Genomic DNA, 27,165 nt, shown 5'->3' with positions numbered 1-27,165 from the left:
ATTTTATCTAAGCTTCAGGACCCATTGAGGGTTCTCAGAGGACAAAAATTTTCTGATCATTTAAAAAAAAATTATGAGCATTGGTCCGCGTTTTGATATAGCCCTTATATAACGGTACCTCCCGATTTTCGGTATTTTGAAGGTTTTACCTGAGTTTCTCGATCAAATTGGCTGAATATTTTGCATTCGTAGTGCGCAGTATAATCCCGATAATCCGGGCACCACATTTTTTGGCGGTGTCCGGATTATCGAATGGTCCGGATTACCGAGTAGCTACGAAAAACACATATTCTTGTGTTAAAATTATAAATTAATTTTAAAAAAATATATTCAATACAAACATTTTATTTAACATAAAAGTGTTCTTACATAAATTAAATGCATAAGTTATTAAAAAACAAGTAAAAAAGTATCAGTCGGCTTTACCGACAGAGATATACCCTCAGCGTGTGTGAAGTGAAAGACTTTTTTTCCAAAAACGTATATATTTAAGGGGTTTTGAAATTTTTAAGCGTATGAACCGACAAATATCTCGTGTACTATTTTAGCTAATATTGTCGAACTTTAGTGGGGGAGGTACCGGAAGGTGTGAACCTACAAGCACCACCTTCGAATTATCGTGCTCTCCAGCCACTACATGGTGCCATAGATGGTTTTTACATTTTTAGGGTTGTTTTATCAAGAAGTATGGACTTGCCCCTGAAAAGACTTTTACCGTCGTAACTGAGGCAGTGAATGAAAGTTGCTTTAACAAAAATCAAATTGATTCCAGAGCAGTTCTTAAAGTGAATTTATCCAAAATTTTGTGTGCGAGGTACCCGAGGGAGTGGACAAATGTAGTCCATATTCGAACCTGATATATATTTGGTAGATATACTGGGATGGGTAAAACATGGACCAAATCGGTCACTACCATCAAGAGTTACATATCATGCGCATAATTTTTCCGAACATTTTTAAACTCTTGAGGGGGGGAGGTACCTGAAGGAGTAGACTGATATGGCTTATCTTCGAACTTAAACTAAGTTTGGAGAAAATTTTACGAAGGCCAAATTTTGGACCCAATCGGCAGATCTGTTCAAGAGTTATCTTGCGCTCCAACCACTACACACGGTGTCATAGGGATTCTTCGCAACTCTCTGGCTATTTTCTTAGGAAGTATGGACTTGCCCCTGATGAAAGTTGTACTGTCATATAGAGGAGAGTGAATAGATGTTACTGCAACAAAAATCAAAGCGATTCGTGAACAGGTCCTAAACTGAACTTTTCCGAAATTTGGTGTGGGAGGTACCCGAAGGAGTGGACCGATTGAGTCCATATTGGAACCTAATCTAAGTCTGATAGAAATTTCGCGATGTGCTAAGTATGGACCAAATCGGTTATTTCCTTCAAGAGTTATCGTGCGCACAAACTTTCCGAACATTTTCGAACTTTTGTGGGGGAGGTACCGGAGGGAGTGGACCGATGTAGCTCATCTTCGAACTTAAACTAAGTTTGCGCAAAATATTACGAAAGCCAAAATTTGAACCGAATCGGTTCATCGAGAGTTATCGTGCGCTCCAGTCAGCAGGACAGACAGACGGACGGACATGGCTAGATCGACTCCAAATAGTCTGAAACACATTTCGTCCAAACATACTTGGGGTCTAAAACTATTATTTCGATGAGGCACATTTTAATCGAATCTAAGTGTATATCAGCAAAAATGTCTAAAATTGTCTTTTTCATTTCAAAAAAATCAAAAAAAAATTTTGATACTACATCAATGATTTTTGGCACATAGATTAAGAAAAAAATGAGCATTCCAAATCTGTTTTCGTTACTAACTTTGATCGTTGCGCGCAAAAGATATGACTGTTTTAATTATGATAATTAGAAAAAATTCTAAAAAAAATCGCGGCTTAATATTGTTAGCTGTTATATCCTATTATCGTGAACTGAATTCGTAACCTTTGCGATGATGCAAAAAAATAATCGCAAAGTATCAATGGATTTCCGAAAAATCAAATTTGTTAAATAATTTCACGTATTTACAAACATATTTTTGAAATAATAGCGCTCATACTTACGAAAAATATATAAAACAAGTAAGAAAGTATCAGTCAGCTGCGCCGACAGAGATATACCCTCAGCCTGTGCAAATTGAAACACTTTTTTCACAAAAAAAAACTTATGTATTTAGGGGGTTTCAAAATTTTGGTCGTATGAACCGACAAAAATGTTGATTAGGATTAAAGTTCAAAAATTTTGCGGAAAAGGTACTTATAGGAATGGACCGACATAGACCATGGGGGTGCCATAGGGAGTTTTTACACCCTACGGCCTGTTTTCTCAAGAAGTATGGACTTGCCCCTGAAACAACTTTTACCATCGTAATTGAGGCAGCGAATGTAAGTTGCTTCAACAAAAATCAAAGTGATTCAATAGCAGGACTTAAAGTGAACTTATCCAAAATCTTGTGTGGGAGGTACGGGATGGAGTGGACAACTATAGTCCATATTCGAACCTGATTTATATCTGGTAGACATTATGAGAATGTGTAAAGTATGGACCAAATCGGTCACTCCCATCAAGAGTTATCGTGCGCACAATTTTTCCGAATATTTTTGAACTTTTGTGGGGTAGGTACCTGAAGGAGTGGACCGATATGGCTTATCTACGAACTTAAGGTAAGTTTGGAAACAAAATTACGAAGGCCAAATTTTGGCCGGAATCGGCATTCCCGTTCGAGAATTATCTTGCGCTTCCACCCATAAACATGGTGTCATAGGGTTTGTTTTTCAACTTTCCGGCATTTTTTCAGGAAGTATGGACTTGCCCCTGAGGAAACTTGTACCTTCGTATAGGGGACAGTAAATACAAGATGTTACAACAAAAACCATGGCGATTCGAGAGCAGGTCCTAAACTGAACTTTTCCGAAATTTTGTGTGGGAGGTACTCGAAGGAGTTTACCGATTGAGTCCATATTGGAACCTTATCTAAGTCTGGTAGAAATTTCATAATGTGCAAAGTATGGACCAAATCGGTTACTCCCTTCAAGAGTTATCGTACGCACAAATTTTCCGAAAATTTTCGAACTTTTGTGAGGGAGGTACCGGAAGGAGTGGACCGATATAATCCATCTTTGAACTTGAACTAAGTTTGGACAAAATATTACGAAAGCCAAATTTTGGACCGAATCGGCAGATCCGTTCGAGAGTTATAATGCGCTCCAACCACTACACATACGGTGTTATAGGTTTTTTGTAACTTTCAGGATACTTTCTCAGGAAGTATGGACTTGCCCCTAATGAAACTTGCAGCGTCGTATAGAGGACAGCGAATACAACTTGCGTAAACAAAAATCAAAGCGATTCGAGACCAGGTCCTAAACTAAACTTCTCCGAAATTTTGTGTGGGAGGTACCCGAAGGAGTAGACCGATTGAGTCCATATTGGAACCTCATCTAAGTTTGGTAGAAATTACACGATGTGCAAAGTATGGACGAAATCGGTTATTCCATGCAAGAGTTATCGTGCGCACAAGTTTTGCGACAATTTTTGAACATTTGTGGGGGAGGTACCTGAAGGAGTGGACCTATATGGCCCATCTTCGAACTTAAATCGAATATGGACAAAATATTTTGATACCCAAAATTTGAACCGAATCGATTGATCCGTTCGAGAGTTATCGTGCGCACCAGCCAGCCAGACAGACAGACAGACGGACAGACAGACAGACGGACGGACATTGATAGATCTACTCAAAATTGTCTGAAACGGATATCGTACAAACATACTTGGGGTCTAAAACCATTATTTCGATGAGGCACATTTTTGGTCGTATCAAAGTGTAAATACCCTCTTTAGCCTAAAGGCTGAGGGTATAAAAATTATAGCATCATCCAGACATTGTGAGGAATAAAATGAAACCTAAGTCGTGAAGTTTGGAGCTATAGTATTCGTGTTATTTGCAAAAATACAATGAAAATGTGACGAAAAAATAAAAATTATGTTATTCTAATTTTATTTTTTTATGGTTTTATAGGAAATGTTGACGAAAAAATGATTGAGTTCTTCGTCATTTTCGTCCGAATTTCACGCAATAATGAAGATATTCCGTTGCAACAACTTTTTCACTTATAGTTTTCCTATTGGCGAATATTTTTAGAACATTATATTAAATCACAAGGAATTCCAATTGTGGCATAACATTAAAATAATGTTATATTGAATATTACAACATTTGAAACGCATAGAAACCGCGTAATAGTGGAAATCACAAGATGCGCATCCGATTTTCCAAAACAGCGAATCAATCCCTCTTATTTGATATACACTTTGTGAAATTCCATTTGGCGACCACGATGTAGCATCAGTTGCATGTTAGGGTGCAAAAAACAGTAAAATGCCCATAATTTCCACGAAGTACATTTGCATTTTATGCGCATCCGATTTCAATGATCACCATTAAAAAATACATCATCCTATGTCATTTCAATGCGATCCATCAAGAACCGTGGATGTAGCATCGCACTTAGTTTTTAGAAAAAATCTATTATATCTCCGGATTCGCAAACGTTTTTCAATATCTGTTTTCGCACATTTTAAATATGCGTTTCGCTCTATTTATCTAAGTAGGAATAACACATCTAAAACGCGTCTAAATACGCGATGTTTTCAAAAATATTTTTTGCATATTTTCGAAATTTGAGGGGTATCATATCCGCCGAGCTAGTGGATGGATTTAGACGCGCAAAGGCTTGTTAGATTCAGAACGTAAAAAAACTAAATTCACGCGGGTTTCCACTGAAATCGAAAGGCATTTGTAAGTTTTGAATCAAAAAAACTGGTTTTTTAAAAAAAATACGCACAAAAATTTCGACTTTAAGCTGAGATTGTTGTGGACCTTTGAAAGCTACACGCCCGAGTTATACATCAAAAAATGCGTAATCGCGAGTACTACAATCTCATAATCAGTTTTTAAACGAGTACAGTTGCGCGTTCCGATTAGAGCAAAAATTCAAAAAACCCAATTTTTCAGTCTTCAAAATGTCAGCATCCGTTTAAGATTGATGCGGTGGTTATATTAAAAAATCATACATTAGAAACTTCATCTCTGAAGTGTATTCTTTAACTTCTTCTTTGAACATTATACTCTACATTGTATTGTAAAGCCACTAATTGAAAATTGACTTAAAAAAACTCGTTTCCTTCAACGATTTTTTTTCTATTTTTTTACATTAATATGACCACAGCTTCCGCTCAAATTATAATTTTAAGAAATCCATCGGTGAATCGTGCTAAAACAGTTTATTTTACCTAAATGCGTTCAAAAGTTATGGTATATTACAACAATTCGCGAGATACAATACCCCATACCTCAGTTTCAACAGAAGTAAATTTTCTACAAAAAGGCCGATATACCCTCTTTAGGCTAAAGGCTGAGGGTATAATAAATTTGAAATGCGTACAGTGTATTAACATTCTGACTATTTGAAGACTGAGAACAATAACATCATCGGAATCATTTACAATAAGGTGTAAAAGCTCAATTTTCGGGATAAGTGCGGCAGGAAAAATTTAACATCGTGGTGCAATGGTAAACATCCCACCTTGCAAACTTTATACGCGTGTTTGATTTCCAGTTGAGGAAACAAAATTTTCAACGGTGGCACAAATACCTCTGAACGTAATATTGGCTACTTTTTCCAAATAATTCAGAATCTTATCTACAAGTGGTGTCATAAGACTCGTTGTTAGGACTCTTCTGCAAAAAGTACCCAGCGAAAAGTTTGCCTCCAAAGAGGCAGTTAAATGATATGTAAAAGTGATTTGGACGTGCATCAAATTATGCATTTTCACTCATGATTTTTACAAGGGAGTGACCCCGGAAAGAGGCACTCCATTGCATCGCATTTTAACTGACCCTTTGGCATTGCATTTTAACTGAACCTTTGGCACTGCATTTTAACTGCATTTTAACGACATGTACTCCAACAGCACTCCATTGGGAAATTTTCTTCTCGTGAGTTACCGGAAAATTTTTCACAAATTAAATATTATTAAGTTTGTATTAACAAATGTATTCCGCTGCTGTAGAGATGTACAAACTGATTTATGTACATGTAGGGATCTCTAACAACTGCTAATAAAATGTAGTGAACGGAGTGCCTGTTACATTGTGAGGAATTGGAGTCAGTGTTGCCGAATTTGACGATTTATCGTCATTTTGACGATTTTTTCGACCAAAATTGAAAAATGACGATTTGACGATTTTATGGTCCAAAATGACGATTTTTCAGTGAGCTAGAAATGCATGAAATAAAAGACGATAACTACATTTTGACACAAATTTTACGAAAGACTTTAAGGAAAACCATGTTCCAAACTCGATTTTTGACCTGTTTTAATGTTTTATAGCAGTTTTTAGACGGATTAGCTATATTTGGCACATATCTGGAATACAGGTATTTTCATAGTTTTTGCCCCACATTCAAATTCCATCAGCTAAAAATTTTCGTTTAGTCTGGTTAATGGATGAAAATCGTCCTTAAAAAGTTTTCGAGATTAAATATTTATTATATATATTTTGTTGTAAAGAATATGAATCCGGCTTTATTAACTTCCAACTAATGCCCTCTCTAAACTGTCAGCCAGTTTTGAATGATTTTTTTATCGATTTACGACTGCCAAACAACTAAAATGTACGTGTACCGACAAACATTGACGGCCACAATCGAGCGATATTTAAGCTAAGCTGTCATTCAAAATGACCATGTGTACTAGGCCGGGGCGATTTGTATGGAAGGAAAAAAGTGATAGTGGGCGCCTGGAGTTTCTGATTCTTGGGATTGTACTGAGCAAAAAAGTCCACTAGACCATATGTCTACGGTGAAAATCGAGCCCCCGGATTTTGACTTGAAATTTTTTTCAAGGATATTTTGGACAAACCATATCTCAGAAACTTAACCTATCCTGAAAATTTCCTTTTGCGTTCTTAGTACACTCACCAAGGGCTTTCATCACCAAAAGGAAATTTCCACCCACTGACTTTGAGTCAAATTTTGTAGCACAGCGTAATTTATCGATATTTTCCGAAAAATGTGCACTTTCTCCGGGACATAACTGCCTGAAGGAGCGTTCCAATGCTTTTGCGATGTACTAGAGAGTTCTTAATTATTGTCTTGGCTACCATTTTTGTCTTTGAGTTGGATCGAAAATCTCAGTGGTTTGGCTGTTACATACATGCCAAAATATCCAAAAAACCTTGAAAAGAAACTTCAAATCAAAATCCGGGGGCTCGATTTGCACCGTAGACATATGTTCTAGTGGACTTTTTCGCTCAGTACAACCCCAATAATCAGAAAATCCAGGCGCCCGTGGTAGTGTTCAAATCGCCCCACCCTAATGTGTACCCAGCTTTACCATGCTGCATTACTGTAAACTCGATAACCATAGGAAAACCATCATCTTCTGAGAGCTGTTTTTTTGGCGGTATTTAAGTGATATTGGGTAAGATTTATTGCTGAGTGTTGTATATCTTATGTTGTCTGTCTCATTCACAAAAATATCAGAGGGAAAAATCGCATTAAACGGTAGCCAAAACGAGTTTTGGACCATGTTGACGATTTTTTGACGATTTTCCAAATTTCGTTGACGATTTGACGATTTTTTTGACGATTTCCGATCAAAAACTGTCGGCAACGCTGATTGGAGTGCCTTTTTCACGACTCCGTTGAACTGCCTTCGGATGTTGTTAAAGTGTGACAAATGGATGTGATTCTTTGGATTGCATCCAAATGCGGTTAAAATGTGGGGAATGGAGTGCCTTTTTCACGACTCCGGTTGAACTGCATAAAAACATGCCGTGAAAGAACTAGTCTACATTGCACTACTTCCAATTTATTTTGCTGGGTAGATCTCATAACATTGAGCTAATATCATTGAAATGAGATAAGTATCACTTCTCCCTTCGGTGACGTTTTTGGGAAAATATATAACCTAGCCATGGCATAATTACCAAGATAGTTGGTGTCGTAAAATTTTGAAAATGTTATGTCAAAATTTTCTTTATGTTGTTGGAGAAATTACAACAAAAATATTTTTTTTTATAAAGGGATTTGATACTCCATATTCGAAGAGCTGGTGTGATACCACTACCTTGGTAATTGTGCCATGAACCTAGCCTAAAATTTCGAATGATTTGTTAGCCAGAAATTGAATAGCATTATTGGAATAATTCGTATTTTCAATTATTTTTTTAGAAAAGCCTTGAATTATTTACCAAATGAAATTTAGAACCACCTTTCTGGACTTAAGTCAACCATTTCCATGCATAAACGATTTTCGACATTTTGCCTTTCTTCTATTGCAGAGTTGTATGTTTAGATATTAACTCGTTCCTTAGCAAACTTATGATCTGATTAACAAACTTAGAATTTGTTATTCTCATCTGTCACATTTTTTGAAATTTTAGGATAAGTGGTTGGACAGAAATTATTTTCTAAACAAAAAAAACAGCAAAATTATTTTCTAAAAAGTTTGTATTGAAAAAGTGAATTCTACCGAAGTCCCACATATCCAACCAATATGCTATGATCGTTTCGCTAGTGGTTTAATTTAGCTCATCAGTCATATCGGATGTGAATGGCTAGAAGACAAAGGCTGATTTTGATAACTTCTATTTATAGAACCATTATTACAAATTTGCAGATATGAAGTAGTTTTGACGCCTTTTTCTTACGAAGTCAACCTAGTGTCTTGGGTAGATTCCTTTCCATACAAACTCCTTAGGTCATGTTCAGCACTTCAAGTTAGTTTACGTTTGCCAATACCACTCTTGGAGCACAGCTTCAAAAAATATCAATTATTTTTGCTTACAACGAATTAATTTTATATAATATCTATTTTACCAATAAAAACCCAAATTACTATACTAAACAATAAAATAAGTAACTTAAATAACTCAATGTAGAAGAAGAGGAATGAGTGTCCGGATTATCGAGGTAAAAAATTCCCGTGTGTCCGGATTACTGAGTCTGCAGTGTAAATATTTTCAGTGTCCGGATTACCGCGTTGTCCGGATTATCGAGACTATACTGTACACCAAAATTGCTTCCTTAAATAAGAGAATTTTCCTTAAAAACGTTTTTTTGCGGATTATTTTTTTTACTAAAAATCGGAATTTTGATTTTGACAGTTCACACTTTTAAAAAAAAACGGATATTTTGAAAATTCCCTCGTTTAAAGACAAGATTTTTAGGTACCTAATAATTCAACAAAAATATACGATAATCGGCCCGTTCGTTTTCTTGCATTATTTAACACCCCTCAAAACATTAATGAGGTGGTCACTGAAAACGATAAATAACAAGTTCGTCTGCATACCTCTATAGCTTGCACCTTTATAGATTTGAAGTACTCACTTTACACAACTCAAACAGCAAATAATATCGATATACACTTTTATACAACATTTTTCCCACGCCACTAATTTTATAATTTTATTCACAAAACCGATGTACTATGTAGTACTGACTTGTGTATGTGTAAACACCATATGATCATTATCATTCGAATCGTCGGCTTTCCTTTTTCACTTGCATTATTGATCATTAAGATCGATTCCCACGAGAAATTAATTACAAAAAAATAAAGTCAAGTTTGTTACATCCAAAGCAGCAAAATATTAAAATATTTGAACATAATAAAAGTTATTAATTTTAGTAAAATCAGGACAAAAATTCTTATTCCCAACAATTATCGGACTTGCACCTTCACATTGACAAAACTACTTGGAATATCAATGCCATAATTTAAATTCATTCAAATTGAAATGTTTTCTACCAATCAGTAAATTTGTGTTCCGAAATACTTGGTTTTTACCATTTTTGGCCACGTTCGTTCGGTACACTGTGGGCCGCCAGCGTAATATGCACCCCTGACTTAAGTCCACTTTTCGGATCATGTTGAAATTTATAGAGCGCTTTTATATTTTTGATTTTTACTAAAGATAGCCTTAGCGTCCCTTAATATGCACAATGGCGCGAATATTCTGATTTTCGCCCAAAAGGTGTTCTCTTAATATATGAAGGATTATGGACTTTGCTTGTGTAGACTGTGTTAGTTGGATATGTCAGTGGAATATTAGGCCCATTTGTTATGATACCTATCTAGGACCTACAATCTTACGCTGGAAACTTCTAAACAAATTTAACATAGGCCAAATATTAATTCTTCAACCATTATAGATTCATAATGTTCTTACCTTTTGCGTTTCACCAATAAAAAATATTGAAAACCATTAACAAATTATATTCATTTTAAGAAATAAAATGTTCAACATAATTACAAATAACATAACTTATTACTACTACCAACTACATATTCCTCACGGCAAATATAATAAAATTACGAAGATTCAAAACACTGGTATATACCCCGGGATATTGGGGTCGAGCACAACCTCTACCCCATGAGACAATGCCACATAGTTCTCGCCGAAAAACTGCCGGTCCACCTGAGTCACCTTGACATGCATCTCTTACACCCAATTCAGCAGCACAAAACACAATATCTTTGATACGATCCTCTCCATAGAGGTCTAAATAATTTCGTTTGCAAACATTTCGATCTACAACCGGTACACTCACGGTATGGGCGTATATGCTGGGTTCTGATTTTTCATAATGTCTTCCCCATCCCGACACATGTATACGATCACCAGTTTTCAGTTTCCTCGAACACAACGATATTGGTTGTATAAAATCACCCCTCATTGGGGCTGCTAATTTATACACAACAATGTCATATCCCGAGGCTGTAACATTCCTATATTTTGGATGTATAAGGTAAGATGATATCGAACGTTGCACCCCCTTTTCATAGATACTTGTTGCACCACCCACGGCTATCATATCGTTGGTAAAATCTTCACGAACACAATGCGCTGCAGACACCACATGGGAATATGTCACCAATGTTCCCCCACAGAATAATCGATCATCACTCCGGGTCCGTAATTGTATCAGATATGGTGTATTGGCGATATTTGTTGCCACTCCTCCCACGATGCGACCTTGAGCCTTCACTCTGGAGATTAGGAACACCAACACAACAAAATAGGTCAAAATTCTTTTCACACAATCCATCGTAACGGACTTCTACATTACAAATAAAACCTAATCATTTTTTGGTTTGACTTTTATTTGGTTTTTTTAGATACTGGTAATTGAATTTCATATACTTTGAATGCATCTGTTTAAATAGTTACAACAAATACCGTGTAAATATTTGCTGTCTTTTAAATATATGATGAAATCAGTCACCAAGAATTCAAAATGTAATGTAGCAGTTGTATTACATACAGTTAGACAAATAAATGTCTTAAACGAGGAATATAGTAATAAATTGATTTGTCAGCTAAAAGCAAGTAAAAAATACTCAGTTGCCTTTGCCGATAGCTAAGCATATCCCTAATTTAATTAGTAACGTTTCAGTCTTCACCAGAAAATCATAATTCTTCAGAAAGTAGAAGCTACTCCCAGGAAAAGTATAATGTTGTTGTCATGGTTGCGCCCATGTTCCCACTGAAGGCAAGTGCGAACAGACCAACGATATATTTTACGAGCGCTTAGACTTAGACATATGATATTAGAATAATTCTAAGCAATTTTAATGCCAAAATTTGAAAGGAGAATATCTTCGACCCAACAGTAGGGAAATTCAGTCTCGCAATGAAATATCTGACAAATGGAATGATGCTGATAGACTTCGCAGCCGCGAAAACATGGTAATTAGCAGTACCAGATTTAAGCATCACAATTCAGCTTATTTTGTGTGAAAATGTGGACAAAATCCTCAAAATACCAAATATTGGGAGGTAAATTTATATGGGGGCAATATCAAAAATTAGACCTATGTCCACAATTTTTGGTGGAGAATGTTGGTGACCAATGTGAACTACAAATACCAAATTACAAGATACTGAAAATCGGGAGGTACTTAAAAAGGGGCCTATAGCCAAATGTGGAAAGGTTTAGTGGTCACTAGAAACCCTAAGTACCAAATTGTAACTTATTTGAAATGAAATGATTGCTTAAATCTTCAAAATACCAAATATCAAAAGGTATCGTTATATGGGGGCTATACCAAAATATTAGCCAATGTTGTTCATATTGACTGTATTATTACCCACGGACACATACTACATTTGTACAAAATTTCAGAAACATGTCTCCATTCGTTTGCAAGTTACTAATTTCGCACCGCTAGATCAGTGATTTGGACCACTGTGCCTCGTCTCGATAACATATGCGCACAGTGGAAAAGAATTGTCCAATCCATGTTAACAGTCGCAAAATCCATGATTGGATACCAGAGACCTCCGCTTAGAAACCCATTGTATGACCATGAGGGTTGTGCTTCTACCAAAAAAAAATGCATATATGCTACTTTACAATCGGTAGCAAAGCACAGCGCACGAGAGAGGTATTGGGAGGAAAGGAGAGAGGATAAATATCTTTCAGCAGGAAGAAGGGAGACATAGAAAAGCTGGAGTGTGAAAAAAATCGAGATGTACAAGAGTCAGAATGAATTCCGAAAATTTTACCAAAGAGTGAAACATCAAACTGATGATTTCGATACAACGCATTCTCTTGTAGAGACCAGCTAGATAATTTGGTAGCATTTTTACAATTTGTTGGTATCCAATACTAGGTAAGACGACGAAGATACCACAGATGCAATCGCAGAAGATGGTGTTGAATGTATGCGGCCGGGCACGATAAGTTAAAGACAGCAATAAACCGGATAAAGAATAATAAGGCAGCAGTAGGCGATGGCTTACCAGTCGAGCACTTCAAAATCGAAGGTGACACGCTGATTAGTTAGTCAGCACTATCTGGTAGGAAGAACGCGTACGCGACGTCTGGAACCTGAGCATCCTCTGTCCCGTACACAAAAAAGAGATGCTGTAGTATAGGTGCTCTATATTATGCTATAATTATGGGGGCATAAGTCTGCTCCCTATTGCTTATAAGATAGTGTGGGATATTGTGCGAACGACTAAAGACTATGGTCAACGAAATTATTGGACCATACCAATGCGGCTTTAGACTTGGACCAGATATTCACCCTGCAGCAAATCCTGGAAAAGTCTCAAGAGATGTAGATAGCCACTTACCATATTAGCAGCCTTCGACAGCCCCTTATCTTAGAAGGTATTCCAAGTCATGCCTGAATTTGACATACCCGAATAGCTCATTCGGCTTTGTAAGATGTCTACAACTAATACCCGGTCCTCGGTTAAGATAAGAAAGAATCTCTCAGAATAGTTCAGTACCAAAAGAGGTTTCAGACAAGGATACAGTCTTTTTTTCATCCTGCTGGGTTCTGCGGAAGGTTCTACGTCAAAAGAAATTGCACAATTTACACTACTATCCACATGTTAGTTGCTTATGCTGCACACAGAAAAATTTATGTTAAAAACTGCAGGAAACATATAATATGTTTGGATTTAAACAATAATATGTTTGGATTCAAACTTATTTTATGTTTGCATCCAAACATATTATATGTTTGCTGCAGTTTATAACATAAACGTTTCTGCGTGTGACGATATTGACATCATGGGTCGATCAGTAAAAGAAGTAACAGATGTTCAACTGATGTTGAAGGAGAATCGACCAAACTAGCTCTAGCTGTAAACGGCAACAAGACTAAGCTTACGGTATTGACGCTTAATTTGCATTGATCTCGTACCAACTGTGGAAGTTGGTTCATATTCGTTTGAGGTAGTCTATCTCGACACCTCTATAAACTCAACAAACAACATCGGTTGTGCAAAAAGAAGAGTAGTACAAGTAACAGATGCTACTTTGGCTTAAGTAAGCAAATTAAAAACAAAGCCAAATCTCTTTTTTAATTAATTTCTCGTTGGAATCCAGCTAAATGATCAAAAATGCAAGTGAAAAGTTAAAGCCGACGACTCGAACCCACACAACCACCATTATGTTGCATGACATGTTTCGCCTTTGGTAAAGGCTTCTCAGACATATCGGATGTGGGACGGCTTCGCTATCATCTAGCTATTCCTCTTTCAAATGCAATTTGCTTTTACAATGCTGAATATTTGTTCAATCATTGTACGGCTTTCATGATAAACGCGTAGCGTAGTCTTTGAAAGTTATGAGGGGTTTGGCTGTGAACACTAACACGCCGTCACAACACTTTTTTTCAAGGACGTGGTTTCAAACCTCAGCCTGGCTCAGCTGATTTTATTTATTTGAAAATTTTGCCTTTTTTAGGCGAAGATCATTTTTAGTATCTCGTCAAACAAAAATAGGCTTGCGCAGCCAGATAAGGCAGTGCTTGGTGTGTTTGGGAGAGCAATTCTTCGAAACATCTACGGGCCAATATGCGTTGACGGTGAATATTGAACACGCTAAGAAAGCGCATGGCGGTACAAGCAGAACTAGAAGGCCAAAGCTTCGATGGAGAAAACAAATGGAAGACGAGATCGAAATAGACAGGAATGTAAATCTTTTCTTAGTTCGGCTTATAAGACAAATGTTCTGTAGAAGGCCAAGTAAGTAAGCATTTTCACTATAGACGATCATATCGACAAAATTCTTTCACATTCGTCGTATATGATGTGTTTACTGAAAGAAAGAAACATAAACATATATAAAATATATCAGCACATTTTTTGGATTTTTGTTTAGAGTTTAAAAACCACCTTATAGAAAAATGTGATATCGGTCCAATTTTGGCCGCAGACTCTATGTCAATTTCTCGGTACTTTATAAGATATAATCACTTTTTTTGGCGAATTGCCTGGTTTGATTTGGTACTTAGTGTGGGGAACCCTCCTTAAATTGTTTAATATAGATCCATGTTTCGGCGTGATCCACCATTAGCGTGTCCTCTTAAATATTTTCCAATACGTGTTTTCAGTTACGACGATAACTGAAATCGCTAATAGGATCCATAAAAATGATTATAGGCAGAAACAATCATTTTATTGGACATATATGGTAAAAACCAAAAATGTTTTACAATCGATGAATCTGAGTTTCACCCATTCAGATTCCGCGAACTGTTAACCTATTCTATATAGTATGACTGAATTGCTTTAAAATGAAGTGTTTTAGGAGCTATCCCATAATGTCTACCATTAAAATTCATTTTCGTGGAAGCTGTGTTGGCATCAATGTAGAAAAATGGGTAAAAATGGGTTGAAGCCAACAAGTTTTTTTGTATTCCCTTCCGATTTCTGGCTTAACCTTACATTTTATAGACCTATTCCCAAAGAAAGAATCACAGAATACTCCATGGGCAACATGGTACTAGAGTATGATTTTTTGATATATCCACTGCATCCACCTAAAATTGATGCTGACATTTTGAAGCCGGAATTTGGGGTTTTTTTGACTTTTTTATGCACATTGCGCGACTTTTAACCACTTTAGGGTTTTTTGCATTGTGTGATGCAATTGGCGGCACACTTTGGCGGCTGAATGAAACATCGAAATATGCATAAATATTGAAAGGGATTGATTCGCTGTTTTCAAAAACTGATGCGCATCAACCGACTTTAACTAATTCGCGAATAATAGGCTTTTTAATTTTCACATTTTTTGAATGATTGTAATTTCAATATTACTCTTTATTTCCTATCCTTGTAAGTTATCACAGTAAGGAACTAAGCTTTCACGATGGTAAACCATATTTCTTGATAAAGTTTTAGCTGTACACATTAATTATTGTATGTGGTTTTAGCGAAATAGTTGGAGAACTCCCAAATATTGTTTTCTAATTTTTCTAATCGAACCAAAAAATACATTTGGAATAATATTTTAACAATATGTTTTTTTTTTTTTTTTTTCTTTTTTTGTTGCTATAATATGCAAATTATATACCCAATCTCTATAAAGACGGTTTCATATTTTTCTATGCATTGTCTAGAATCTCTAGATATTTTTAATTTCATTTAAACTGCCCAAACTGCAGAAATCTGCGAAAAGTCAAAAATATGTTGAAATCATTGGCTTCAATTTGATACTAGTGGCGATTCTTCTTGTAACCAGGGTTTCGGAGTCGAGGTATTTTTGGGTCGACTCCGACTCCAGACCAATTTTTTTGACGACTCCGGGTCGACTCCGAGTGTAAATTCTTGTACTGCTAAAAACTAATAAACTGTGCACAAATTTTAACTTTTTCGTATATTTGGGCCCATATACGCTAATATATTGGTTTTTCCTAACATATTCTTCAGAAAGGACATCCGTTCGAATATAATACTTAACTTCAGAAGATAAATATGATACTGAATCTTACATTGGAAAACAGCAACAAAATACAAGCACGAGAAGAAGTGAGAAAACATTTCATGTGCCAGACATTGAAAATATAACATGCAAATTTTTTAACTTTTTTTAAAAAGTCTCTCGTTTAAGTACCGACTTTTAATATGTATAAAAATCACACAAAAACATATGAAGATCGGATCATCCATTTTCGAGCTACAGTGGGCCCTACATTCCAAAATATAATTTTGAGAAAACCGCGTTTCAAACTTCGATGATACATACAAATCAGAATGAAATTTCCCTTTATAAAGCTCATATCTCATCTAATTTTTGTCCGATCGACTCAAAATTTTTGAAAAATATTCTGTTCTACCTATTCTTTAAAATAAGATAATGAAAATGTTCGATTTTGTAAAATTTGTAAGTGACAATAACCCCTTAAAATCGATCGATGTTGATGTCCTTACCAAAATTTTCGGAGGAACATTTCTGTAGATTTTTTCGTGAAGAAAATCTGATCTGTGCTTATTTTTCAGTTCAAGAACAAGAAGGACATGGGAGGAACTGAGCTAAATGCACACAATAATCTACAAAGGATTATTCATTCCACTTATCTGAAAACATTTCATCTCAAAATGATGAAACAGTATCGCCAAACAAAGATATAAAGCTACTTACTCAAGCATTATTGCTGGTCAATAAAAAACCTTTACGTCATAACTCAGAAACTATTGCTATGGGTCCTTTGGAGTTTTTAATATATTCAATAGGCGCTTTCATTCCCAACATCAATTTTCTATCCCCAGACGTTGACTTCCATTTTATGCCAGTAATATTTCCCATAGCGACCACAATGTCCTTCATAGGAGTCCAACAGGTCCTTTAATAGAAGACAAAGATGACATTTCACACAAGACAAGATGGGAAGATCAGTAGATTTTTGTGAGAAGACCAGTAGATCTTCTGACAGAACACTTGTAGAGCTTATATAAAAGAAGTTGAAAGCCCAATAATTCCATAGAACATTACTTTAGCTTGCAACACATATAAAGGATCAACTGGATCAAAACTATTCTGGACACGCAATTTGTAATTAAAATAGAGATGAAATTTGTTCACTCGTTCTCTAAATTTGTATAACATACCGTTTGCTTATATGTTTTTTAGCTATCTTTTAAAATAAATAATGATTTTTTTAAAAAAAGTGGTGTCCCGAAATTATTGTTATATTTTTATATTGTAGAAAAAATTGCCCGGAGTCGGAGTCTAGTTATTTTTTTCGACTCAGACTCCGAATCCAGCAAAATTGCTCGACTCCGACTCCGAAACCCTGCTTGTAACACAACAACTTTAAAACATGCATATATCGATAGTAAATATTTTCATTTTGACCAATATTATAACTAAAATATTGGATAGCCCTGTGAAATTAGAGGAATTGTTATAAGTAGAAAAACGAAAATTATGCAATTTACTAAATCATTCAACTTAAGTGGAATGACGTCGATAATAGTCCTCTTTTTCAGACAATCCCGTCGGAGTAGGCATTCTGCAGGAGTGTTTTTTAACACAACTGTATGCTCTATGGGTGCCACCGTGGTGCAATGGTATGCACGCCCGCCTTGCACGCAGAAGGTCGTGGGTTCGATTCCCGGCCAGGCAACATCAAACATTTTTCAACGGTGGCAAAATACCCCTCAGTAATGTTGGCGACATTTCCTGAGTATTTCAGCCTTGAAAAACTTCTCCACAAGTGGTGTCTGAAGACACGCCGTTCGGACTCGGCGATAAACAGTAGGTCCCATATCATTGAGCTAAATATGAATCGGGGTGCACTCATTGATATGAGAGAAGTCTCCCTTGTCCCGTATGGGATGTTGTGGAACAATGTTTTTGTTTGTATGCTCTAATATATATAAGACCATACGAGACGAAACCACAACCATATAATTCAAAGAAAAATTAAATATGTTTGTACTTTTCTTTTACTATTCATCAAATCATAATTATTATGAAAAATCAAATCAGTGGCACTCTATTTTCAATGAAAATATAATCGTAAAATTGCTCTTTAAAAAACAATATTTATTTAGTTTTGTTTATGGGAAATATTTGTTTGTTTGTCATAAATTCATGTGAAAGGGTTCTTATTGATAGTCGTTTTTTTGTTTTTAATGGCCTGCGATAAATTCAACAGGTCCTTTATGACCTAATCCTTTCATCAATAAAAACATTGTTCTTGCTTGACCTTCTAACAAAAAATTTTAATTTTTATTTCTCTTCTCTCTTATCGAAAATTGTATAAAAACAAAATTCAATCCTTTTAACCCCTTTCGATAACCTTTTGCCTTCGGACAGAAAAACAAATCGTAAAAAAATCACGATAAACTCGCATCAAGAAAACAACTAAACAAAAATAATGTTTAGATGTTTGAATACCAAGAAGGAGAAAAATAAGACTGAAATTTATTTTCTTTTGAGTATAACTCTCCCTCAACAAAAACAACAATAGCAACAACATAAAGATTACCAAACAGAACATTAAAATCGTGACCATTAATGTTGCTGTTGTTGGTTGGTGGACATGTTCTTTACTTCACTTCTTTTCGGCTGATCTTTTTATTTGCTCTGCTTAATGTTATTGACGTGTGTCACGGTTTTTATTTCATCCTCAATTCCTATGAAAAAACTATTAAGGAACATTGCTGACTGCGGCTACTTTACTTGGCCAAGGCATAGATTTTTTTTATTGTAGCCTTTATATATTTTTTCTGTATACCCATGGCTTCTTTTCTCTACATCTGTATCTGAAATAATGTTTGTCTCTGCCTGGGATCCCCTATTCCCTTTCAAATCTATGTACACATACACATATGTTGTCTAACTACAATGCTTGGGGCCAATCTATGCATGGTGGGGATGCTGGGGTTCACTAGGAGCATGGATCGCAGTCCATGTTTGTTTGAGTCGCAACACAAAGAGCAAAAAAGTCTATAAAGAATTGTACAACAATTGCACTTGGATTATTCTGTTGTTGAGGATGCAATTAACTATTGCCATAAGTCTCCAGCTTTCCTTGTTCATCTTCTAGTAGGTAGTTGGAGAGTTTTTTGAACTTTAGGAAATAAAACATTCTGCTGTTGGGGTTTACACATTTCCATACAAGTTCAATTCTTTGCACATACACGTGTATGTATGTGCAATTGTATTTGATGGTTTTATGTTTTCTTAGAAATATGTTTTTGGTTTACAGTGGTTCCCGAGTCTTTGCAGAAAGTATCGCAAGTAAATGACTTGAATTTCACACATAATATAGAGGTGCCCAGCAAATATATTCATTACAAAATCATTTATAAAGCTATTATTTTAGCATTCGACGTCGATATTCTTGACGCATATTGGCCCGTAAATCTTTCGAAAAAATTTTCTCTCAAACACACAAGGCACTGCCTTATCTGCATACGTAAGTACCCACTCCTTGGAACCATATTTCAGCACGGGTAAAGTGTTATATTTTTTGACCAGCTGTGGCTTTACAATTAATTCTCTTTCGAGTTGAGCAGTTATGACCTAAGAGGTACATTGAAAAATTAGGAGTTTACCGAAGTCCCACACATTCAACCATTATGCTACGTTTCACCGGTGCTTAAGTCCGATCATAAGGCATATTAGAATTTTCTTTTAGTGGGTGAACGAAGGCTAAGCTTGGAAACTTGCATTTAAGCCAAAGTAACATCTGTTAGCAGAGCAATTCTTCTTTTTTATGTGTATATGGCAGTACCCAGGTAAACGAAGTCTTTAACTAGCTCAGAATGATATGAACCAACTTTCACAGTTGGTCCGAGTTCTAGGGACGCATTTCGCGCAGATATCATCAACTTGGCCTTTTCGCTGTTTACTCAGACCCACTTCAGCAGATTCTCCTCCTTAAAGGTATCAGTTACTTCTTTTACTGATCGATACATGATGTCAATATCATCAGCATAAGGAAGTAACATGTGGCTATTGGTGTATACGAGGGCTACTCGATAATTTTCTGGTCTAAAAATTAAAACGCCAATATTTACCATCAACAATAGTTTTATTGTTTTCTCAAGTACTCCCTAGCATGATTTATACACTTTTTCATGCGCTCAAACCAATTGTTGAAGCACTTTTTCCACTCCGATTGAGACACCCCCCAAAACACGGTTTTTAACGCTTTTACAGCATGTTCTGGCGAAGATAATCGTTGACCACGCCTTTTTTTCTTAATTTGTTGGAGTCATTGAATGCCAAGCAAAGGCTGTACGGCAGTTGACCTATCAATTCCACGTTTTGTACGGCGAAATTCGTCTTTACTTATTAATTTTTCGAATTTATCAGGAGACTTCAGGCAAACTAATTAAAGTGTACCACTCAGAATTAACAGTACTACGTTGCTCGAGCCGTATAGTAGCCACAAGGTAAGTTTAGCCAAAGAAACAGGCAACCATTTGCTTCCAAGTAGTGCTTCCATGAACAACTTTCGTTGGTTTTGGCTCGTTTAGGGGAACTCCGCAGATCGGGTTGAAAGTTTTACCACAGGTAGTCCTGGGCACCATGATCACAACGACATATTAAATTCCGGGGAAGTCCATAATTCCCGAGATAAGGGTCTTGACATTTCAGAACTGTCTTACTTTAACATGGTTGAGTTGTTTATGGACACCCCTCGGATTGTTCTGAAATTTCAACAATAGGTAGTAGTAGGGACTCTGATCACAACAATAAGGGTCATGAAATTTTACATAGGCAATATGGGTATCGTTTAAAGCTTATGGAGATTACTTTTTTCGCGAAGCCCACTTTTGCAACTGTCCATAGGAGAAAGCCATAAATCCCCGGCCGAAGTCCGGCTACTTAAGAAAACTTAAAATTTTGAAGAAAGTTTTGCTCGCGTAGCCCACTTTTGCAAATGAATGACGGCATTAGAAATTAGTGTACCTGAGCTTTAAAATGGTACCCACAGGTGGGGCGGGAAATATGGACTTTCCCCGGTAAAGCTATATATCGTTGTGATCAGGACCCCCAGGACTACCTATGGCAAAAATTTCTGCCCGATCCGAGGTGCCCATAAACAAGTCAACGGTGTTAAAGTAGGACATTTCCGACATGCCTAGACCCATATCTCGGGAAATGTGAACTTCCCCAGGGAAAGCTATATATAGTGGTGATCAGGGTCCCTAGGTCTACCTATCGTAAGCATTTCAGCCCGATCCGAGAGGTGCCCCTAAACGAGACATGTTCCCGGTCGATTGCTGTTTTGTTTCGCGCTCATACGCATAGATCCACTATTCGTCGCCTGTAACGATCTTATAAACGTCGTTTAATGGAATGACCCTTTGTTGTTATAAAAAGATTCAATTTGATCGATGAACTCTTGTCGTGATTTCCACGTCGAAAGTTGTGAAAATTGATGGCAGGAAAATTATCACAGGTAAATTCCTTTTTTTGGGTCACTGAAAAAATAGCATAACCACATGTCCTGAGTACGTTTATGCTAAAAATGTCAAACTTTCCAGTTGAAATGTCAAATGGTGCCTGGCAACAAACAATACTGCCTAGGCCAGAAATGTATTTAGCAGCCATGATATTGTGTCATTTCTATTGGCGCTCGCATCTCGTATAACCTTTTCTAGCAGGATGTTGAAGAGATCACAGAAAAGGCTGTCTCCTTTTCTGAAACCTCTTTTGGCAGTGAGTCGTTAGCAGAGTTTCTTTACAACTTTAATCTTTATCAGTTAGAATCATCTTACAATTCTGAATGACTTTGCGGTGATAGCAAATTCAGACATAGCTTAGAATACCTTTGAACGTAAGGGACTGTCAAAGGCTGCGCTACAATCGACAAAAATATGGAAAGGACGATCTGCATCTCTTGAGTCTTTTCCAGGATTTGCCGCCGGGTAATAGACCATTTTTTACGTCTAAAGACGCATTGGTATAGCCCAATTATTTCATTGACCATAGGCCTTAGCCGTTCGCACAATATCCCGGACACTTAGGGAGCGGACTTATGTCCCTATAGTTACATCACACAGTTTTATCTCCTTGAGAACGGGACACAGGATGCTCAGCTTCCAATCGTCGGGTACGCGTTCTTCGTGCCATGGTGCTAATTACCTGATACATACACCTTATCAGCGTGTCGCCTCCGATTTTGAACAGCTCGGTTGCTAATCCATCGGCTCCTGCTGCCTTCTTATTTTTCAGCCGGTTTATTGCTGTCTTGGCCTTATCTCGACCGGGCGAATGTATACCATCTTTTGGGATTGGATCTGTGGTATCTTCGTCGTCTTCGCTAGTATTGGATACCAACAGTTTGGAAAAATGTTTTTTTTTTCATATCCACAGCACACTATCTGTATCTGCTACCAAATTATAATACTGGTCTCGACAGGAGGATGTACATGTACCAAATCCATCAGTTTGATGTTTCACTCTTTGGTAGAATTTTCACGATCCATTTCTGGCTTTTTTATGTGGAAATGACGTTTCTGTTCTCTCCTTTTCCTCCGATAGTTTTCCCGTGCACTACGCGTTGCTACTGATTGTAGAGTAGCCCTATATGTCGCATTTTTCTGTTCTGTAGTAGCATGACACTTGCGGGCATACCATGGGTTCCTTAGTGGAGGTCTTTGGTGTCCCAGTATGGATGTTGCAGCTGTTTGCATTAAGTGTGCAATACTTTGCCACTGTACTGACAAGCTATCGCGACGAGGAGTGCTTTGATTAAGCAATTGGGCCAGTTAAGTAGAATATGCCGTGGTTATCTGTTGTGATTGCAGCTTATCGACATCCAACTTCCGTGTTCTGTCGGTTCGTACTTTGTTTGCTACGTTTAATCGGGTACGTATCTTTGCTGCAACAAATTGGTGGTCCGAGTCTATGTTTGCTCCATGGAATTATCGTACATCCAACACACTCGATGAATGTCTTCCATCTATAACAACGTGATCAATTTGATTTCTTGCTTTTTGGTCCTGAGACAGCAGGTGCACTAATCAGAAACTCACTGCGAGAATTATTTTGCGGATTTGCCATTTTGGTTGGTGCCGTCAGTGTTCTTGGAGCTTTTAGGCCAATATCTCAGGAAGTATGGACTTGCACAAGAAAAAAATCCGCCGTAGTAAAGGGAGCCGCAAGGAAAACTTACTGAAAAAATTTCTATCCGAGAGGAGCTCTTAAACTTCACTTTATCCGAATTTTGTGTGGGAGGTACCCGAAGGAGTGAACCGATACAATAATATTCCAACCTGATACATGACTGGATGAAATAATACGATGTGCAAAGTCTGCACTAATCAGAAACTCCATGCGAGAATTATCTTGCGGAGTTGCCATATTTTGGTTGGTGTCGTCATGGTTTCATGCAGATTTTAGGCCAGTATCTCAGGAAGTATGGACTTGCGCAGGAAAAAAATCCAAAGTCGTAAAGAGAGCCGCAAGTAAAACCTAATGAAAGAAATTTCAAAACGATCCGAGACGTGCTCTTAAACTTCACTTTATCCGAATTTTGTGTGGGAGGTACCCGAAGGAGTGGACCGATATAGTCCATATTCGAACCCGATCTGTACCTGGAAGAAATAATACGATGTGCAAAGTTTGGACCAAATCGATTGCTACTTTCGAGAGTTATCGTTCACAAAATTTTACAGAAAATTTTTAAACTTTTGTGGGGGAGGTACCGGAAGGAGTGGACCGAAAATATTACGATACCCAAATTTTGGTTCGAATGGTTGATCCGTTCGAGAGTTGTTGTGCGCAGCAGCCAGACAAACGGACAGACAGACTGACACACATGGCTAAATCGACTCTAAATTGTCTGAAGCGAATTTCGTCCAAACATGCTTGTTGTCTAAAACCGTTATATCGATGAGGCACATTTTTGGTCATATCAAAGTGTATATACCTTTTCTAGCCTAAAGGCTGAGGGTATAATGACAAATATGATATCACATTGTCGTCCCTGTCCCGACTATGCCACTCCTTATTATACCTCTCCAACATATTTTGCAGTTTTTGTGGTCTCGGATGTTGCGAATGTTCTTACAATCCCGCCAAAGTGGTATCCAATTCTACCTTCCTTCTTACTGTGCAAACCATTATTTCCACTTTTTCCTTGTTCTCTTATTGCATTTATAAAGTGCATAAATATACACTTACATAGACTTAAATTGCTACAATAGTTGCAGACAGGATGTTATTCGGCTGTGCCTCGTTATTCTTTGACTACAACAATTTCGTACTTCCTACCTACCCTACCCCAAGTTCATTCGTGTTGTGTATGCCAACAGCTCCTCTAATAGTTCTTGATTTTCAAAGTCGACAAAAACAATGTTTTTAATGTTAATCATGATGATGATGTTCATTCGTGATCATCACGATCGTGATCATCATCATCATCGTAATTACAATATTTTTACATTGAAGATTTCTATCATTAGTTGGGAGTTTAATGAACTTTTTTATGATGCTTTATGGAAAAAGAGCAACGCAGAAATAACAACAATGCAATAATAAACATTGAGCATCATGGAGCAATGTAATGCCATTGCTGAGTTGCTCATGGAATAATGAACTCTGTTGACTGCCTCCACAGTCTCCGATGTGTTTCTTGGACCCCATCAAAGGGCTATTTTTAAAGTAAATGCTGCTGCTGCTCCATGGTACACAGTATCATTATTTGTAATTGTAAGAATATTTTGTTATTCTTCTTCTTCTGTTTTTGAAATTACATTTGTATGGCATAATAATAAGCGCAGGAGGGGGGAATCTATTGAGGTAGGCATGACAAACGATTAGATGAAAGACAATTTATTTTTGTTTTTGTAAATTACATTACCGTGGTGTAAAAACAACAGCCACCTAGAAGTCATAGACACTTGCCACACTTGATTAAATTTACTTGTGATGGGGGTCCTATTTCAATGTTGTGGTGTGTAAAGAGCGTCTTAAAACCCTTTTTCAAGAAATAACACCAATGAGGTATATTTATAACAAAAATAATGTATTACACCTCTCCTACAAAGTGTATTGAAGTGTTCGGTATTTATTAAACGGATTTAACGAAAAATTTTTCTAATGTTAATAAAATTAGTGTTACATTATATATGTTACATTATATAATAACCCAAAATGCTTAAAATTTGATCTCTATAATTTAAAAAGTTGAAGAATAAAGAAACTGCAAAAAAATGTGATTGGATTCCGTGGATGATTGACGAAATATTTCTACTCAACATTTCATTAGTATTTTCGTTGTTTGTTTAACAGTTATTTTTCCCAGCATCATTATCGTCAGAGTGCCCATATTCAATATTTATAGGACAATATTCTCATTGCTAATTTGTTGCTAATTTTTGAGATTTCTAACTAAACACACATATTTCCTGTTTGTTTAAAATTGTCGGCGGTATTGAAATTAACATCTGCCCCGACATAGCTACATACATACATGTGTACTTGCATAAATTACTTTTGTTTGACAAATCTGTTTAAATGTGAAATGAATTTCAATTCTGTTTATGAATGAATCAATACGGCGGTACCACGTATCAATAAAATAGTGTGTTTAGTGGGTTTTTTACAACTCTATGCAGTATGGACTTGCCCTAAAAAACTTGTATCGGCGTATTTGGTGCAGAATAGAAGATAGAATAGAATAATTTAGGCAAACTTCAATTCAGCCTGGATGAATAGAGGTTTCCACAGGCAAACTTCGATTCAGCCTGGCTGAATAGAGATTTCCATAAGCTAACTTCGATATTGCCAGGATGAATAGAGGTTTCCATAGGGAAACTTCAATTCAGCCTGGAAACTTCAATTCAGCCTGGCTGAATAGAGGTTTCCATAGGGAAACTTCAATTCAGCCTGGCTGAATAGAGGTTTCCATAGGGAAACTTCAATTCAGCCTGGCTGAATAGAGGTTTCCATAGGGAAACTTCAATTCAGCCTGGCTGAATAGAGGTTTCCATAGGGAAACTTCAATTCAGCCTGGCTGAATAGAGGTTTCCATAGGGAAACTTCAATTCAGCCTGGCTGAATAGAGGTTTCCATAGGGAAACTTCAATTCAGCCTGGCTGAATAGAGGTTTCCATAGGGAAACTTCAATTCAGCCTGGCTGAATAGAGGTTTCCATAGGGAAACTTCAATTCAGCCTGGCTGAATAGAGGTTTCCATAGGGAAACTTCAATTCAGCCTGGCTGAATAGAGGTTTCCATAGGGAAACTTCAATTCAGCCTGGCTGAATAGAGGTTTCCATAGGGAAACTTCAATTCAGCCTGGCTGAATAGAGGTTTCCATAGGGAAACTTCAATTCAGCCTGGCTGAATAGAGGTTTCCATAGGGAAACTTCAATTCAGCCTGGCTGAATAGAGGTTTCCATAGGGAAACTTCAATTCAGCCTGGCTGAATAGAGGTTTCCATAGGGAAACTTCAATTCAGCCTGGCTGAATAGAGGTTTCCATAGGGAAACTTCAATTCAGCCTGGCTGAATAGAGGTTTCCATAGGGAAACTTCAATTCAGCCTGGCTGAATAGAGGTTTCCATAGGGAAACTTCAATTCAGCCTGGCTGAATAGAGGTTTCCATAGGGAAACTTCAATTCAGCCTGGCTGAATAGAGGTTTCCATAGGGAAACTTCAATTCAGCCTGGCTGAATAGAGGTTTCCATAGGGAAACTTCAATTCAGCCTGGCTGAATAGAGGTTTCCATAGGGAAACTTCAATTCAGCCTGGCTGAATAGAGGTTTCCATAGGGAAACTTCAATTCAGCCTGGCTGAATAGAGGTTTCCATAGGGAAACTTCAATTCAGCCTGGCTGAATAGAGGTTTCCATAGGGAAACTTCAAT

The 27,165-nt window shown here is 37.0% G+C and overlaps 2 protein-coding genes across 2 annotated transcripts in view; one reads left to right on the top strand and one right to left on the bottom strand.

Moving 5' to 3' along the window:
• stg (string) overlaps positions 1 to 27,165 on the top strand; it is a 792,650-nt gene that overhangs the window by 612,848 nt on the left and 152,637 nt on the right. The window lies entirely within an intron of this gene.
• On the bottom strand, positions 10,362 to 11,132 carry LOC141390952 (seminase-like). The gene has a single exon (XM_073963878.1). The coding sequence runs from the start codon at positions 11,130 to 11,132 to the stop codon at positions 10,362 to 10,364; it is 771 nt and encodes a 256-aa protein (XP_073819979.1).

This window comes from Musca autumnalis, unplaced genomic scaffold (genome assembly GCF_047663935.1).
Source record: "Musca autumnalis isolate F117 unplaced genomic scaffold, ASM4766393v1 scaffold_1, whole genome shotgun sequence".
In the NCBI taxonomy this organism is placed as follows: Eukaryota; Metazoa; Arthropoda; class Insecta; order Diptera; family Muscidae; genus Musca; species Musca autumnalis.
The sequence above is the reverse complement of the archived record's forward strand: the minus strand, read 5'-3'. Positions and strand labels throughout refer to the sequence as shown.

Bases quoted from the DNA above. Each gene is read 5' to 3' on its own strand.
- LOC141390952 (XM_073963878.1), bottom strand. From the start codon at position 11,132: ATGGATTGTGTGAAAAGAATTTTGACCTATTTTGTTGTGTTGGTGTTC.